Source organism: Phyllostomus discolor, chromosome 8 (genome assembly GCF_004126475.2).
Source record: "Phyllostomus discolor isolate MPI-MPIP mPhyDis1 chromosome 8, mPhyDis1.pri.v3, whole genome shotgun sequence".
Lineage (NCBI taxonomy): Eukaryota > Metazoa > Chordata > Mammalia > Chiroptera > Phyllostomidae > Phyllostomus > Phyllostomus discolor.
In genome coordinates this window covers 20,093,095-20,107,436 of record NC_040910.2, presented here as the reverse complement: position 1 = coordinate 20,107,436, position 14,342 = coordinate 20,093,095, and the positions used below count along the sequence as shown (strand labels likewise).

Sequence of the window (14,342 nt, the reverse complement as noted above, 5' to 3'; positions counted from 1 at the left end):
GCGGAACAAAGAGAAGTCAAGAGCAGTGCCAGTCCCTGAGGGGACTCTGAGACCCCCTCCACTGACTAAGAAAGTTTCCCTAAAGATTAAGTCACTTTTGTCTGCAATTACATCTTTCAGTATGTTGCTGAAAGGTTAACAGGATTTTCTTCATGTTCTGACTCTCAGGGTCTGCCTTTAACTGATATGAATGGTTTTAGGAAGGCACATTTTGCTGCTGTTACTAATCAGACCAGGGCACAGCTTAAAAAAAAATCAAAAACCAGAAAAGAAACAAAAACAAAAACTTTCCACAGACGCTGTACCTAATCATTTAGTATTTCCATAGCCATTTTTAAAAGCTGAAATAATGTATTAGTCATCCATTGCCAGTGCTTACACTTTGCACATTCTAATAAACAGACCCCGAAAAGGCTCATTGGAGATGCACCCGAGAGCCAGCCCAGCTTCCCAGAGACGGCTCAGTTCTAGTAAGGGCTGAAGTCAGCTTTCATCTGCTCCCGTCGCCCGGTCCCAGCAGCAGCCCTTCCTTCTCAGCAAAGCAGTAAGTCACTGCTGATATCTGAGAACACCCAGGAGGAAAATGGGGATGGAGAGGAAACGGGGAAGACAGTTTTTCAAATATTGCTCTTCTGGCTTTTGACCAACTACAATTACACAGCATTAGCAGAAGATGAAATCAAGATACTATAAACAAAATCTTCAATGGGGCCAATTACCTTGAAAGCTTTCCCAAACTTGTGTCTGAGCTCGCAGGCTAGCCAGTCTAGAACCCTCCACCCCAGGGTGCACGGCGGCCGGCTCCTGGCCCTGTCTTGGCCAGCCTGGGGGGTGAAACACAGAGTTCCTTCGCCACCCGTATTCCCTCCAGTGACAGACGTCGTTACCACCTACGCTTTTCTTGGGACATACTGAGTCTCTGTTCTACGGTCAAATCTATTCCTCGAGTCCCCGGGGGTGGCTGTTCCTCTGCGTGGGTTCTCTCAGTGACAATGCATTCGTTTTGCAGAGTTCATAAGTGTTCACCCTACCGACTTCAAATCCATCTTAATATCATTAAGAGTTGCATTATAGGGTAGCAATTAAAATGAACATCAGAACATTTTTCCAACAGATGAAGTGTTGGAAAACTGTGTAAGGACATGCTAATAACTTCATAAATGTAGGATTAAGGGTAAATGACATTAAAATAGCAGGGCAAAGCCAGTATTGGGTAACCCAAAGTATAAAATAAATATGCACGAGTCTATAGCAATATAAATAAACGATCAAATAAATAAATAAACAAGAGAAGGAGAATAGGCAAATCTCCCACACAAACGGAATCTAAACAGTTTATGCGGGCAGAGCTTAATTCCACTTAATAACTTGTCTCCAAAGAGTGCAGCATGGAAAGAGGTGGAGAAACAGTAACTTGACAGAAGGAAAACCTGACAAATAGTATCGGCCAGGTGACCAAAGTCACCAGCAAGGTGATATGTCACACCGACAGTAGGTATAGGATATGTGACGAGAATGGCAATGTACACCCGTGGTCCTCCTTGCCCCAACCTAGAACCCCAACTGACCTCCAGGGAAAGCATGACACAGCCCCAGACTGAGGGACATTTTACAAAAGACCTGCCCAGTCCTCCTCAAGACTGTCGGGATGGCACAAGCCTGACAAACTGTGACAACCCAGAGGATCCTCGGGGGACATAATAACAAAAAGTAAGGTGGCGTCCAAGATAGGCTCCTGGGGCAGAAAAGGGACATTGGGGAAAAACCGTGGAAACCCAGTGAAATGCGGGGTTTGGTCCACAGTCATGCGTCAAGGTCGGTATCTGAGCCGTGACAGGTGGACCACAGTCACTAAGACATTAACATCGGGGTAAACTGTGTGTGGGGTAGAGGGGTACTCTCTTAACCATCTCCACAGTTTTCTGTAAATCTACATCTACTCGAACGCAAAAGGTTTATTTTAAAAGTAGCGAGACATTACATGAGCCTTGGGGGTATTCAACGTTTCATTTAAAAAAAAAATCCCATCTGCACGGTGAAGGTAAATAAACAGCAAGTCCTGGGAAGCACTCCCGAAGTTACCCAGCCTGGGACAGGACACTCACAGAGATCCTTCCCTGGACGGAACTCCAGACGCTACATTTTCAGGAAACGGACACAAAGAGGGTTTTCCAGGAGCAGCACCCAACCTGTGTCTTGACGCATGACGGACAAATCTCGACCAAGTAAAAAGCCAAAGAAAACAAAGAGGCTTGGAAATTAAGTTGAAAGGAAAGCAACTAGGGATAAAATAATAGCAGCATACTAAAAATGTTTTATATCAGAAAGATTAAAATTCTGTATAAATCAGAGTTGATCAAAGTATGAATCACGATTAAGGAGTTTTAAAATTAACCCAGTAGCAGCAACCAGCATTTTTTTTTTTAACAAAACAGAAAATGTCTAGGGACAGGGTGTTGTAATAATGGGCGCATAACAGTGCGAATGCACTCAATGCCACAGAACTGTACACCTAAAAATGATTAACATGGTAAATGTTATATATTTTTCCACCCCCAAAAATGAAACAAAATAGAACATATCACAGTTAGTAAGGGTAAGCACTATGATATAAATATATCAGCAGGCATGTACTTATTCAGACATCCACACACAGGCCTACAGGTAAGTAGGTAACCACGATGCAAAATGCATCTCTTACCATGAGCCACTGACAACGAGTGCGGAGGCCACTCTGCAGATTCCCTGATACAGTTCCCCCTCACCCCACGCCTCTGCCCTGAGAATCTGACACTGTGTCAAAAGAGACCAGTGAGGATAAAGTCTACAAATACTTTTAAGTGGGACAGAAAATTGGCGAAAAGAAAAGAAATAAGCTCTAATTAATGAGAAGGGAGAGAATTGCGTTTGCAAACAAGGCCAACAAACTCCAAAATATGTGCCACAGGGCTCGCCGCAGGACCGGCACACCCACCCCCGGAGAGGCAGCCCAGGCCCTGCTGGCTCCACACGCACATCATCACCTGCCTCCCGCCAGCTCCGCCGGGACATGTTCTGTCAAGCCTGAGATGCCTGGGAGACAACCAGCCACACTTCCTGATCTCCCTCCCACAAATCCTTTCCCATCCCAGTCATCCTCTCCCCAAACGCTCAAGCCAAAAGCCAGCAGCCCTCCGTGACTCCTCCTCTCCTCCCTCTCCGCCTCGGAGTCAGTGGTGGATCAGCTCCACCCCGCAAGACTCATCTCAGGACGTGGCACACCCGTCCATCCCCGCTGTGGCCGGCCTAGCCCGACACAGAATCCTCACCCCTCCTCGGCTTTCCTTGCTCCCGTTTACCCCAACGGGACTGTGACAAACCCTGAACGCTGCCCGACGTACGGGTGTTAGCTCCCATTTTAAATTTCGTGCTGAGTTTAAATGGTCGCTGGGACATTGATATTGTAAATATTGGCATTTTTAATAAAACAATCACTTTTTAAAATATCTTCAATGGCATCTAAATACCACCACTACAATATCCATCATCATTCACTTTTTTCAAATACGCAAATAGGCGTTCCCACATTGCTGGATATTCCCTCAAAGAATTTTAACCTATTGTACCTTTGTGGTCAAAGACTTTTGCAACAAACCTATGGGCTTAAACTGAAATTTGGGGGGGTTAAAATTTTTTTCTGTGACCATAAGATCGAAGCATTAGCATTTTTTCTTCTGGTCCTGGCAGGTGTGGTTCAGTGCATTGAGTGCCAGCCTGTGAACCAAAGGGGTTGCCGGTTTGATTCCCAGCCAGGACACAAGCCTGGGTAGCCAGTCACGTCCTCAGTGTGGGGCTCATAGGAGGCAACCACACACTGATGTTTCTCTCCCCGCTTTTCTCCCTCCCTTCGCCTCCGTCTAAAAATAAATATATAAAATATTTAAAATGTTTTAAAATCTTTTTTCCTGAATTATGATTTTTATTAGCGTGCAATTGATTAAACCAGCATTTTACCAAATTTTTATTTTTTTACAAAATATTTTACCATTTTATTATTTATGTTACAAAATATTTATTTTTTATTTTTGATAAGTCAAATTTTATTAAAAATGCATCCTTTACCAATATGGATGGAACGGTCTCCTCTCCTCACCCCAAATAATTGATGTGAATATTACTTACTGCAAGAATGAGATGCATCAGTTAGCACCAATTTCAGCCCATTTTCCTTGTCTGTCTTGTTTAATATGAGCACTGAAAAAGCCTGTTTACATAAACAAACAATGGAAGGAGCACTGTGATAGCACGGTCTCTATGTACTCTAAACTCCCTTAGTGTTTTATCCAAAAATCACAGAGACCTATCGTTAAAAATAGCTTTTGATGACCTAGCAACTGCCAGTCTGATTGGGTCCTCTTTTAATTTTGTTGAACGTCAATATTTGTAAACCAGCAGAGAGTTAGAAATGAATTTGTCATCCAGCCAGCGTGAATCACCCGCTCCTAACCGATACTGCCCAAGAGGAAGCACAGGATCCAGGCCGGGTAAGAGGTCTGCCTCTTTTCTTTGGTAAAGTGGAGAAGGAGAACATGCAACCACAGACGAATCAATCTTACGAGACGATGTAGATGCTGAGGATCCAGAACCCGATCCCCTGAGAGTTATCCCTGTGCCCAGGGAGCCCTGAGTTTTCGACTACCTAAGGACCAACTACTCCAGTCTGACAACTGACCGAGACTGCCCCAGGACAAGAGGATTCTTTTAAAATGGTAGTTTACATCTTTCCATCTGCTAGCCCTTGCTTCAAGTCCTTTAACAACTCATACCACAAACTATATTTTATTTTATTAAAAAAATAAAACTCAAGCTCCTTACTGTGACTTCTGAGAAGGTCCTATCACAGCTCACTATCACACAAACCACACTGGCCTTCTCTGAGTTCCTGGGCCGCCGCCAGGGCTTCCCACCACAGGGCCCTTGCACCTGCCATCCACTCTGCACACAGCAGGCTCCCCCTGCCTGCTGCGTGGCTGCTCCTGCACACCCTCCAGACCTCAGCTCCAATGTCCCCTCTCTAAGAGGGGCCTCCCCTGACCACCCCATCTACCTCATTATTCTCCACCACAGCAATCTAATTCTTGATAGTTCTCTTTAAAAGCATCATTCTTTCGTTTTGTTTACGGTAATGCCCAACTCCCCCACTACATGCAACCCAGGTCTTGTTTTGTGTTTTACGTCCAGCACCCGGGACAGTGCTTGATGCTCAATGGATGTGTGTGAACCAGGTGGAGGGAGTGAGCATGCCACAGGAAAAATGAACTTGGCGAGTGGGTGTGGGTGTGTGTGTGTGTTTTAACAGCTTTCTGTACAACCTTATTTCCAAACAAAGTCATATTATTAGAGAACACAGATATTCCAAATGCCAATGAGAAAGGTACATGACAGAAAATATTAAATACGAAACACAGACTCATACAAGACTTCAGACAGCATCCGAAGTGGGCAGGGATATTTAGCAGGTATTTGCTCCCATATCTTTCCTTACCTCTGTTCTTGAGAATGCTCCTCCATATCCTCTTCAGAATCACCCTATTGAAAAAGAACACGCTTTAACAGTTGTTTCAAAGGAACACAAAATCCCCAAAACAAAGAGTTCTTCAAACCCCACAGGAGTGACGAACACGTAATGAGCATCTAAAATCGTTCCTGATGCACGGCCGGCACCCAGTGAGTGTTCATGGAGAAAGAGTGACACCAGTACCGCCAACACTACCAGGCTGCCAAGTGTCCCTTAGATACTCATGGTAAGTGTCCTGTCTGTTTACAACCCCAACCTGAACGTGATCTTGACATTAGTTGACATCACTTCTCTCCAAGAGCATTTTTTAACCAGTGTGGTTTAAGGTCAATCACACAAGATGAAGTTTAATAATAATTCAAATTCCCAAGTGTAGAAAGTGTACTCTTTCACTCAGAATTCCCTAAATGAACACCTGATATATTTTGGCATCGAGGTAAAAAGGCTGATACATGTTATGAATGGCATAAAAATCACACTCAAAAGTGATTCCAAAATCTTCCCCCAGATTTCCCGTTGAAAAATACAACCACATGTGTCATCACCGGGAAAGTAAAAAAGAAAAGCCTCCGGAAACAGAAACAAAAGGGCAGATCCAGTTGAATACTACACTGTAATCTGCCTGACGGACATGACCTTGACTACCCTTTCTTGAAGCTCCTCACTGTTCTTCAGGCACACCGACCCTTGCTGCTCCTCTAGCTTCTCCCAGACCCCGTTGTCCAGGTAACGCTGCCTCAGTGCCCTCTTCCTCCCCGTCCCTGCCCGGCCTCCTCTGCGCAAATTCCCGCCACTGTTCACCCACACGTGTAACCATGGGGTGCAATCCCCATCACCAGCCCCAACTTCTCACTCAGTCACACACGTAGATAGTAAATGCCTATCTTTCCACGGGAGCCAAGACTCCCATGGTTTTGGTCAACACAGCACATGGTGGCCACTCCACCACAGGTGGAGCGTGAACTATTGGCAGCTCCAGCCCCACCCCTGAATCCGCCCCCCCCCCCCCCCCCCGGATGTGTATGCCTTTTCTCCCGAAACAACTAGGACCGGCATCAGGCTTACCAACATCAGGGGTCCCTGCCAGGTGGCTTCCGTTCTAACTGGCCTCTCCTGTCAAAGACAGCGTGACACTCCTTGACCCACAGGCAAACCTTAGGGTCATCTTACACTGCTCTCTGCCCCTCACCACAAACTATACTGACCCACCCACTCACCCAAAATACACTTCGGACCTGGCCTCTCTTCTCCATCCCTTCTGTCAGCAAACTAGCCCACACAGTCAGCTGCCCAGGCCACCACTGCCAATCACTTCACCACCCACATGGTATGGACCCAGAGTTCCGAGTCCCTGTGTTACTCTGTGCTCAAGGTCCTGCCATGGCTCTCCAAGTGCTGGGCAGATATGTTCCAAGTTCTTTAACCTGGAATCAAGCAATGTCAATTCACCTCGACACACCCATCTCCATCTCCACAACCAGGCTCCAGCAGGGGCTCTGGGCCCCAGGTTAACACAGCAGCATAAAAACACTGAACCTTCAGCCCCGTGAAAAGGCTCTAGGCTACGCCCCGTCACATGTCTGCTAATGTAGATCTCCCCAATACGCTCTACCCCTCCACTCTCCCCTCAGTGCCCACATGGCTGCTAATGCAGACCTTCCCAGTACACTCTGCCCCTCCACTCTCCCTGCAGAGCCTGCATTTCAGCCCTTGATTGTTATCTCAGGGTATTACCAGCTTTATCTCCCCAACACCGCCCAGCTCTGAAAAGGCAGGGACCAAATCCTGTAATCCGACCCCTCCACCAGCAGCAGGGGTGGGGGTAGGCTAAATGGGTGGAAGTAGTCAAAAGGTACAAACTTCAGTTGTAAAAGAAGTAAATCAGGAGGATATCATGTACAGCATGGTGACTATAGTTAAAAAATACTGTACTGCATATTAGAAAGTTGCTAAGAGTGAATCTTCGAATTTCTTATCAAAAGAACAAACATTTTTGTAACTATGTACTATGAGAAAAGTTAACTAGACTTATTATGGTGATCATTTTGCAATAGACACAAATATCAAATCATTCTGTTTTATACCTAAAATATAATGTTATATGTTAGTTATACCTCAATAAAAATGTTTTAATAAAGATATTTTTTTAAATACTGGTGGGTATGACCATTTTTGAAAACTCCATTAGGCAAATTTTCCTAAATCAAAACAGAACCTGAAAATCATTTCCCTTAGGCCCAGAAATTTTATGCCCACAATATATTTTTCTGGCCAGGCAGTGTGAAAATTCTTACAATAGTGTGGTGGCCAAAAGCATAGGCTCTGGATCCAATACCTGCTGGGTTCAAATCCCACCACGACCACTTTCTAAAAGCCTTGGGCAGTTAGTTATATGATGACTTGGGGCCAGGGCCTCAGTTTTCTCATCTGCAAAATCGGGTCTTCTTATTTCATAGTCGTTAGCATGTTAACAGGAGATAATCCTCGTACAGTGCTTAAACAATTCCGGTTATTGTTCAACCCACGTTAATTATTATGTTTTTATGTTGATAGTGGAGGTAGATTAAATCAAAAATAAATCTCTATGACAAAAATATTTCCAAACACTTGTTAATGATTTGCTGACTGGAGCGAGATGCCATTACATAACCCGGTACCTGAGATCATAGAGAATTCTCACAGTCCGTGGCCCATTTCCTGTTTCACTTTCTATCAATTTCCATCATCTACGCTCGGGCGTCAAGTTTAGGGTAAGTTTAACAAGACGTGGGATTTTTAAAGCCGAGACCTCCCGATTCATCGCTGCATCCCGGGGTGCTCAGTGGGCCAGCCCCCTCTGCGAGGTGTTCGTAGAGGAGCAGTGAGACCGGGAGGGCGGGGAGCCTGCCCTCCCAGCCCGCAGCCCTGGGCGGCTGCGTCAGGCACCAGCTGCTCCTCCACGGCACCCATTTGTGTGTCCCCAGCCAAACCTGGGGCAGCACGAGTGAGGCTTCCGCTCTCAGAACAGACTAAAGGGATTAAAAGAACAAGTTCTACATGGCCCTTCCAGCTGCTAGCCCTGAAACAAAAATGTAATTTATTCAACAATAATAGAAAACCAATGCTGAAGGCCCCGGGCCTGCCATCTTCGGAACTGAATGACCTATGAACAGGGGACCTGGAAACACAGACAACTGCCTCTCCTCCCTCCCCAGGAAGAACTCACGGACTATTACTCCATGCCTACTGCCTGCAGAACACTGTGGCCGCCATAGGGGCCACCAGGCTTAGAAGCCCAAACCCTCTTTAGGGGAACCAAGTTAGGGCAGGAGACGAAGCAAAAAACTCAGACACTCAAGAAACTCGAAGAGGGGAAAGGAGGGTGCCACTGCCAAGTTAGGAAGCACCATCCCTGTAGGCAACAGCGTCAGTTCTTTCACTCAACAGATGGGTGTCGGGCCTGCCCGGCCAAGAGTCAGCGTCCCAGACACTGACCACTGACCAGAGCAGCAGTCAAGGTCAGAATACGGAAGGCCCTCAGGTCAAGTGGATGGCAGGGAATCACAGGAGGGTTTTGACCTTGAAGGCAAAGTAAGAAGGTGCACAAGGTGGGGTCTTGCACACACGCAATAACTTCTGGACAGTAAGCTAATGAAAACGGTTGTTTCGCTCCTACACCCATCATCACTTTGGACACAGTGTGATGAAATGAGGTCACATGAAGCAAAGTTAAAGGAAAGCAAAAATTCTGTAAATCTAAGTAAAAAAACACATGTTTTTTTCTTCTTTCTCATTGTCACCATGGATAGTTATGTTCCTACACCAAGCTATTAAACAACATAAAAGAGCATATAACAAAAAGATAAGAATAATACTATTTATCTGCACAATCGGAAGGTACATAATAATCCAGGGCTATCTGACTGGTTCAGCCCCTTCGAAGCAGGATGCTCTCCAGCCCCATGCTCTCCAGTGACCAAATCACCGGGGGACAGCTGGCTGCTGCTGCAGTGACAGGTATCGGAGATGGTCCAGCAGAAGTAACGCCTGCCAGAGTGTGGTTGCTAGGGTGCGTGAATGTCTCACACGAGACGGACAGCAATTTTAAAACACTTCACCTAAAATGTCATATGGTATCCTTGAGTGTGATAGTTATGTTACAGAATTACATGCTTATGATTTTGTAATAAAAAGGGGTGGGCCTTGTATATTAAGTGCTTCCTAAGTTCAAGGTGTTTATTTCTCTGAGATCAGCACCATTATTACCTTCACTTTGCAGATGAAGAAACTGAGGTCGGAGGTCAAAAGGGATGATGAGACAGGAAGTCAAATCCTGAAGCTGGGCAGAGGGTCAGGCAGGTTAAAGCCATTCAATCATTATATTTTGTTTTACTAATGATGTGTTACTCAAGCTTGATCACTGAGAGACCCAGGGGTGGGGGGTGGGGCAGGGCAGGTCCAATCAACAGTCAACATTTCCAAAATAAATAATTAGTGTTGGCAAATGGTAGTATTCAATTTTTTAATGGCACATCTTCTGGTGCTCCTATTTCAACTCTAATTGAAAAATCTTAGTTTCTGAAGCCACCTTTAATTCTTCCCAAATGAAAGGAACACAACCTATAAGTCAACTAAGCAGAAAGCCCTCAAATTTAAATAATACCCATAAATATTCTCTTTCCAACAGACTCCATGACACACACATGAGGAAAACTTTTCTGAAAGATATTCAAAGTGCTTTGAAAAGAATTCGCTAAAAAGACCTTTCTTCAGAACTCTCTGCAGTTTTTACACATGCAATATATACCTATACTGTATGTGTGTAGAGGTGGTTTAGATAGAGGCATATGCATATACATGGTATGCAGTTTAGACAGATAAAGCTACACCTGTCCTCACCCCCACCCCAGGTATAGGCAGAGTAAGCATCTCTAAAAGATACTCATATAGGTAGAGATAAAGTGTTTAGGAAATTACTCTGAATATCAGTTTCACTTTCATTACAGCGTTGATTAAAATAGCTTAGTTATAGATGCTTCTATAGTGAACATTCCAGAAAACAGCTTTAAAGTCTAACATTTTTACCCAAACAAACCATATTATATATACAAACAAAACTAGAAGTTAAGAATTTCATAAAATCATGTCTGACCCTATAATAAAAGCGTATGACAGGCCTGACATCTCCACCTCTGGGCAGAGTGAATACATCTTCCACTAATGCTGTAATAAACCAGAGCCTGTAGTTTACCTTCCTTCAGCTTGGGTTGGCTTCTAACCCTAACCAGTAGGAGACAGAGGCTACAATTGACTACAAATGCACATACGTAGAGATAGGCACCAGGGCTTCTCCACTGGGGCGACTCTGCTCCCCAGGGGCCTTTGGCCCCTGTCTGGAGACCAGCTGTAGCTGTCACAGCTGAGAGAAAGAGAGACAGAAGTGAGCACCACTGGCATCTGCTGGGTGGAGGCAGAGACGCTCCGGCTGATTGAAATCATCCTGGGCCCAGGACAGCGCCCCCAACACATAATTCTCCAGCCCGAAAAGTCACAAAGGCTGCTCCTGAACAACTCTAACATAGACAAACAGAACTTTATTTTTTAACAGTAAATACTTCAAGTGTTAGGTGTGGTTCTCTCAGTAGGATTATGAACAATGTCTATTCTGTTCATTTTATCTTTTTGTACGTTCTAAAACTTCAACAATACACATCTGTTCTTTATAATCAGGGAACAACTCCACTTGGGACTAAACTTTTAAGAGAAGGGCAGACTATTTGCTTCCCATCCTGCTGGGGCTTTTTCTCAAAGGACTGGTCTTATTCAGCCTGCTGGCCTGAGGGAAGGTCCAGGAAAATTTTCCTCTAAAAAATCACCTCTCCGCCTTGAAGCTGTTATTCATTAGCCCTGGTTAAAATGAATATTCCAAATATCTCAAAACCAGCACTCCAACTGCTTCGCATAGGAAGGAGAAAACTGAAATGTAAAACTGCACAGCCTCTCCAGCGAAGTTACAGCTAGACATCCTGTTTTTCTAAACAGCCACAAGAGACAGCATAGAATTAAGCGCTGCCACCGATGTGGCTGTAATGAACATCTTAAAAATTATGGCCCACAAGCTGAATATTCCCTTAGAATTCAAACCACTTCTCCCCCAGGGGAAAAAATGCATTTGGGCTCACGACTGTCAATACTGAAAAACAGTCAACAATATTATATTTAAATGTGTACAACTGCAGTCAGTGAGGATTTCTCCTAAAAGTTAACCCTTAAACACAAGAGCTTTGCAGTACTGTGTCTCTAGCAGCCGAAAACCCTATATGATGCCACAGATTCCAATAAAATGCTAGTAATTGTTTTTCCAAATGTAATCTTTGTATCATATTGGGGGCAGGAGCCCAAACAGGAAATTGAAGTTCCTTAGAGGGTGTATTCTAACGCGAATTTAAGGCACTTGGAAAAAATCCAAGATGACAATTCTTTAAAGTCACATCTTCAACCCAAAGCAACTTAACGCCAATGGCAAGTACCACTCACTAACACTTCTGAAATCAATATCCTTGCTGTCCTCAAGGACACAGCGCCAGCTCACTAACAGAACGGGGCACGTATCCCTCGCCCACCCAAGACCACAGCTGGCCTAGGGGCCCGCCCTTCCTCTCCACACAGCAGTCGCTGGCCAAGGCCCTGCTGAGGTGGCCTAGGTCCCACCTTCTGAACTTGGGGCAGGCGTGACTCACGCCCTGTCACATGGCGCAGGAGGAGGCTGAGGCCACCGTTGCCAGGTGTTCGGGCTTGGCCCGACCGTTTATTTGCCTTGCAAAGTGGCCCGAGTGCCTGTGCCACTGGGGGGCCGGCGGCCTCGTGGCCTCCCGGCCTCTTCACGTTCTCACACCCACCCCTGCTCTGTCACCTTATCGTCCTCACCTGAGTGGGCAAGAGGAGTTCCCCTTCTTCAGCCTGCCACAGCTCCACCACGTTGGGCAAGGGCTCAATCGCTGCACGAACATCAAAAAATACACCGCGTTTTTAATGCACGGAAAAGAAACGCTTCCTGTTTCCCTATCGTCCCCTATGCACCCGCCTCACCAAAACAAGTCCCCCTTTCCTTCTAGAAGCGAAGCCACCCAAAAAGCCAGCCTAGGATACGAACACAATGGACGGGGTGTGTGCCGGCAGCCCCTGTGACAGAGAGGCGAGAGCATGCAGGGTCGGGGAGTCTCGTACTGGAGGACTGATTGGAAGAGACCACTCCGTGGGCCACTCTGCGCTCGCATCCCGCAGCATCTGGGGCGGGCATCTGCAGGATGGGTCTTGGGCGGCCAGGCTCGGGGAACAAAGCTGCAGGAAGCCGGGCCGCGGCGGAGCCCTAGCGCGCGCCACACAAAGCGGGGGCTGCGCCGGGGGTGCCAGGGGGCCGCTCACAAAGGCTCTGGGGCGCGCGCGGCTAGCGGTCCGTGCTGCGGTCCCCGAGCCCCGCGACTTCCCAGCTTTCTGTTTGCATGGGGGCGGGGGGCGCGAGAGGGGACGCTGCGGTTAGAAAATGTTATCAGCCAAGAATTGCAATCGCTTTCCTTCCTCCTCCTGTCCCTTTCCCTTTCCTCCCCTTGCCCTGTAATAGATTTCAGCAGTTCCCTAAAAGAAAGGGGAGGGGGGGGGGCAGGGTGAAGAGGGAAAGCTAGCAGAGCGGCGCGAGGCTGACCTTGTCCCTGCGCCCCTCCCGGGCGACAGCAGGGCAGGAGGACCTGGAAGACGCCTAGCAGGAGGTTCACGGCCGCGGCGGTGCGGCTGTAGCAGCCGGGCTGCGGGCGTCGGAGCCCCGCCATGCTGCTGCTCCTGTTCCTCTTGCTGCTCGCCGCGTTCGCCGCTCGCTCGCTGGCGCCCGGGCTGCCTCGCCCCGGGCCCGCCCCCGCCGCCCGCCGGGGCCCGCCCCGCTGCCCCCGCCCCGCCCCCGCCGCGGCAGCTGCTGCAGCAGCTCCAGCCCCGGGCGCGCCGCTCGCCCTGCGCGCGTGTGTGCCACAGATAGGGGGGCGGGCGGGGGGGTTGGGGGGGGGACGGAACGCCGCGGGGTGCGGGGAACGTGGACAATGAGAACGCCTCGGCTGCCGGCGCCCCACCCCTGCACGGAGCACAGGGCTGCGGTCTGCCGAAATCTACCGGGTGCAAGCAATTTATGCGGCTGTGACTTAGAGCTGTCGAGAGGAACAACCAAGCCACTGTCGCCAAGTGTGATTTCAACAACTTTTGGAGGGGGATGGCGGTCCGCTTTGTTTGGGCACAGGGGCCACAGTCGAGTTGGTACCCATCCGCAGGGGAGTGGCGGTGGGTGGTGGGAGTGAAGAGTCGCCCAGCGAGAGGCCTGAGACAGGATATTAGTGGAAATAATGCAGTGGTTGTCAGGAAACGCGACTGCAGCCACATGGCTACTGCCAGTTCTGCAGCGAGGATATCCGGTGGCTGCAAAGTCTGTAATTTAGAATAAAAAGAGCTCTCCCAAGACCGGAGAGGCTGACCTCAGCGCCGCGTGGCGGTGGTGTCCCCGGCGCCCTCGGTGGAGACGGTCCAGGTTGTGACAGGTGGGGAAGCCTCTTCCTAGGGGATTTCTAGCTTCAAAGATCTTGCCAATTCTCCCCTTCGGAGTCCTGTTGCAAAATTCAGCCAGCCTCTTCTGTAACATGGTGGGGGTCGAGGACGTGGTAAGTTTATTGTTTCTTACATTAACAGGATAATAGAAGCAATACTTGGGTATCTATTTCCTAGCCCCATTTTTGATGCTTAGAACAGAAAACTACGTCTCAGATCTGAG

General features: G+C 47.5%; 1 protein-coding gene across 1 annotated transcript in view; it reads right to left on the bottom strand.

The window, feature by feature from the left end:
- TMEM131L (transmembrane 131 like) overlaps positions 1-13,429 on the bottom strand; it is a 139,627-nt gene extending 126,198 nt beyond the window's left edge. The window contains exons 1-3 of the mRNA XM_028520060.1: positions 13,239-13,429; positions 12,464-12,534; positions 5,525-5,568 (exon numbers count right to left, since the gene is read on the bottom strand). Of these exons, the coding sequence (XP_028375861.1) occupies positions 5,525-5,568; positions 12,464-12,534; positions 13,239-13,362 (239 nt within the window). The 5' untranslated portion in view covers positions 13,363-13,429. The remainder of the gene's footprint in view (positions 1-5,524; positions 5,569-12,463; positions 12,535-13,238) is intronic.
- Positions 13,430-14,342: the final 913 nt, after the last annotated feature.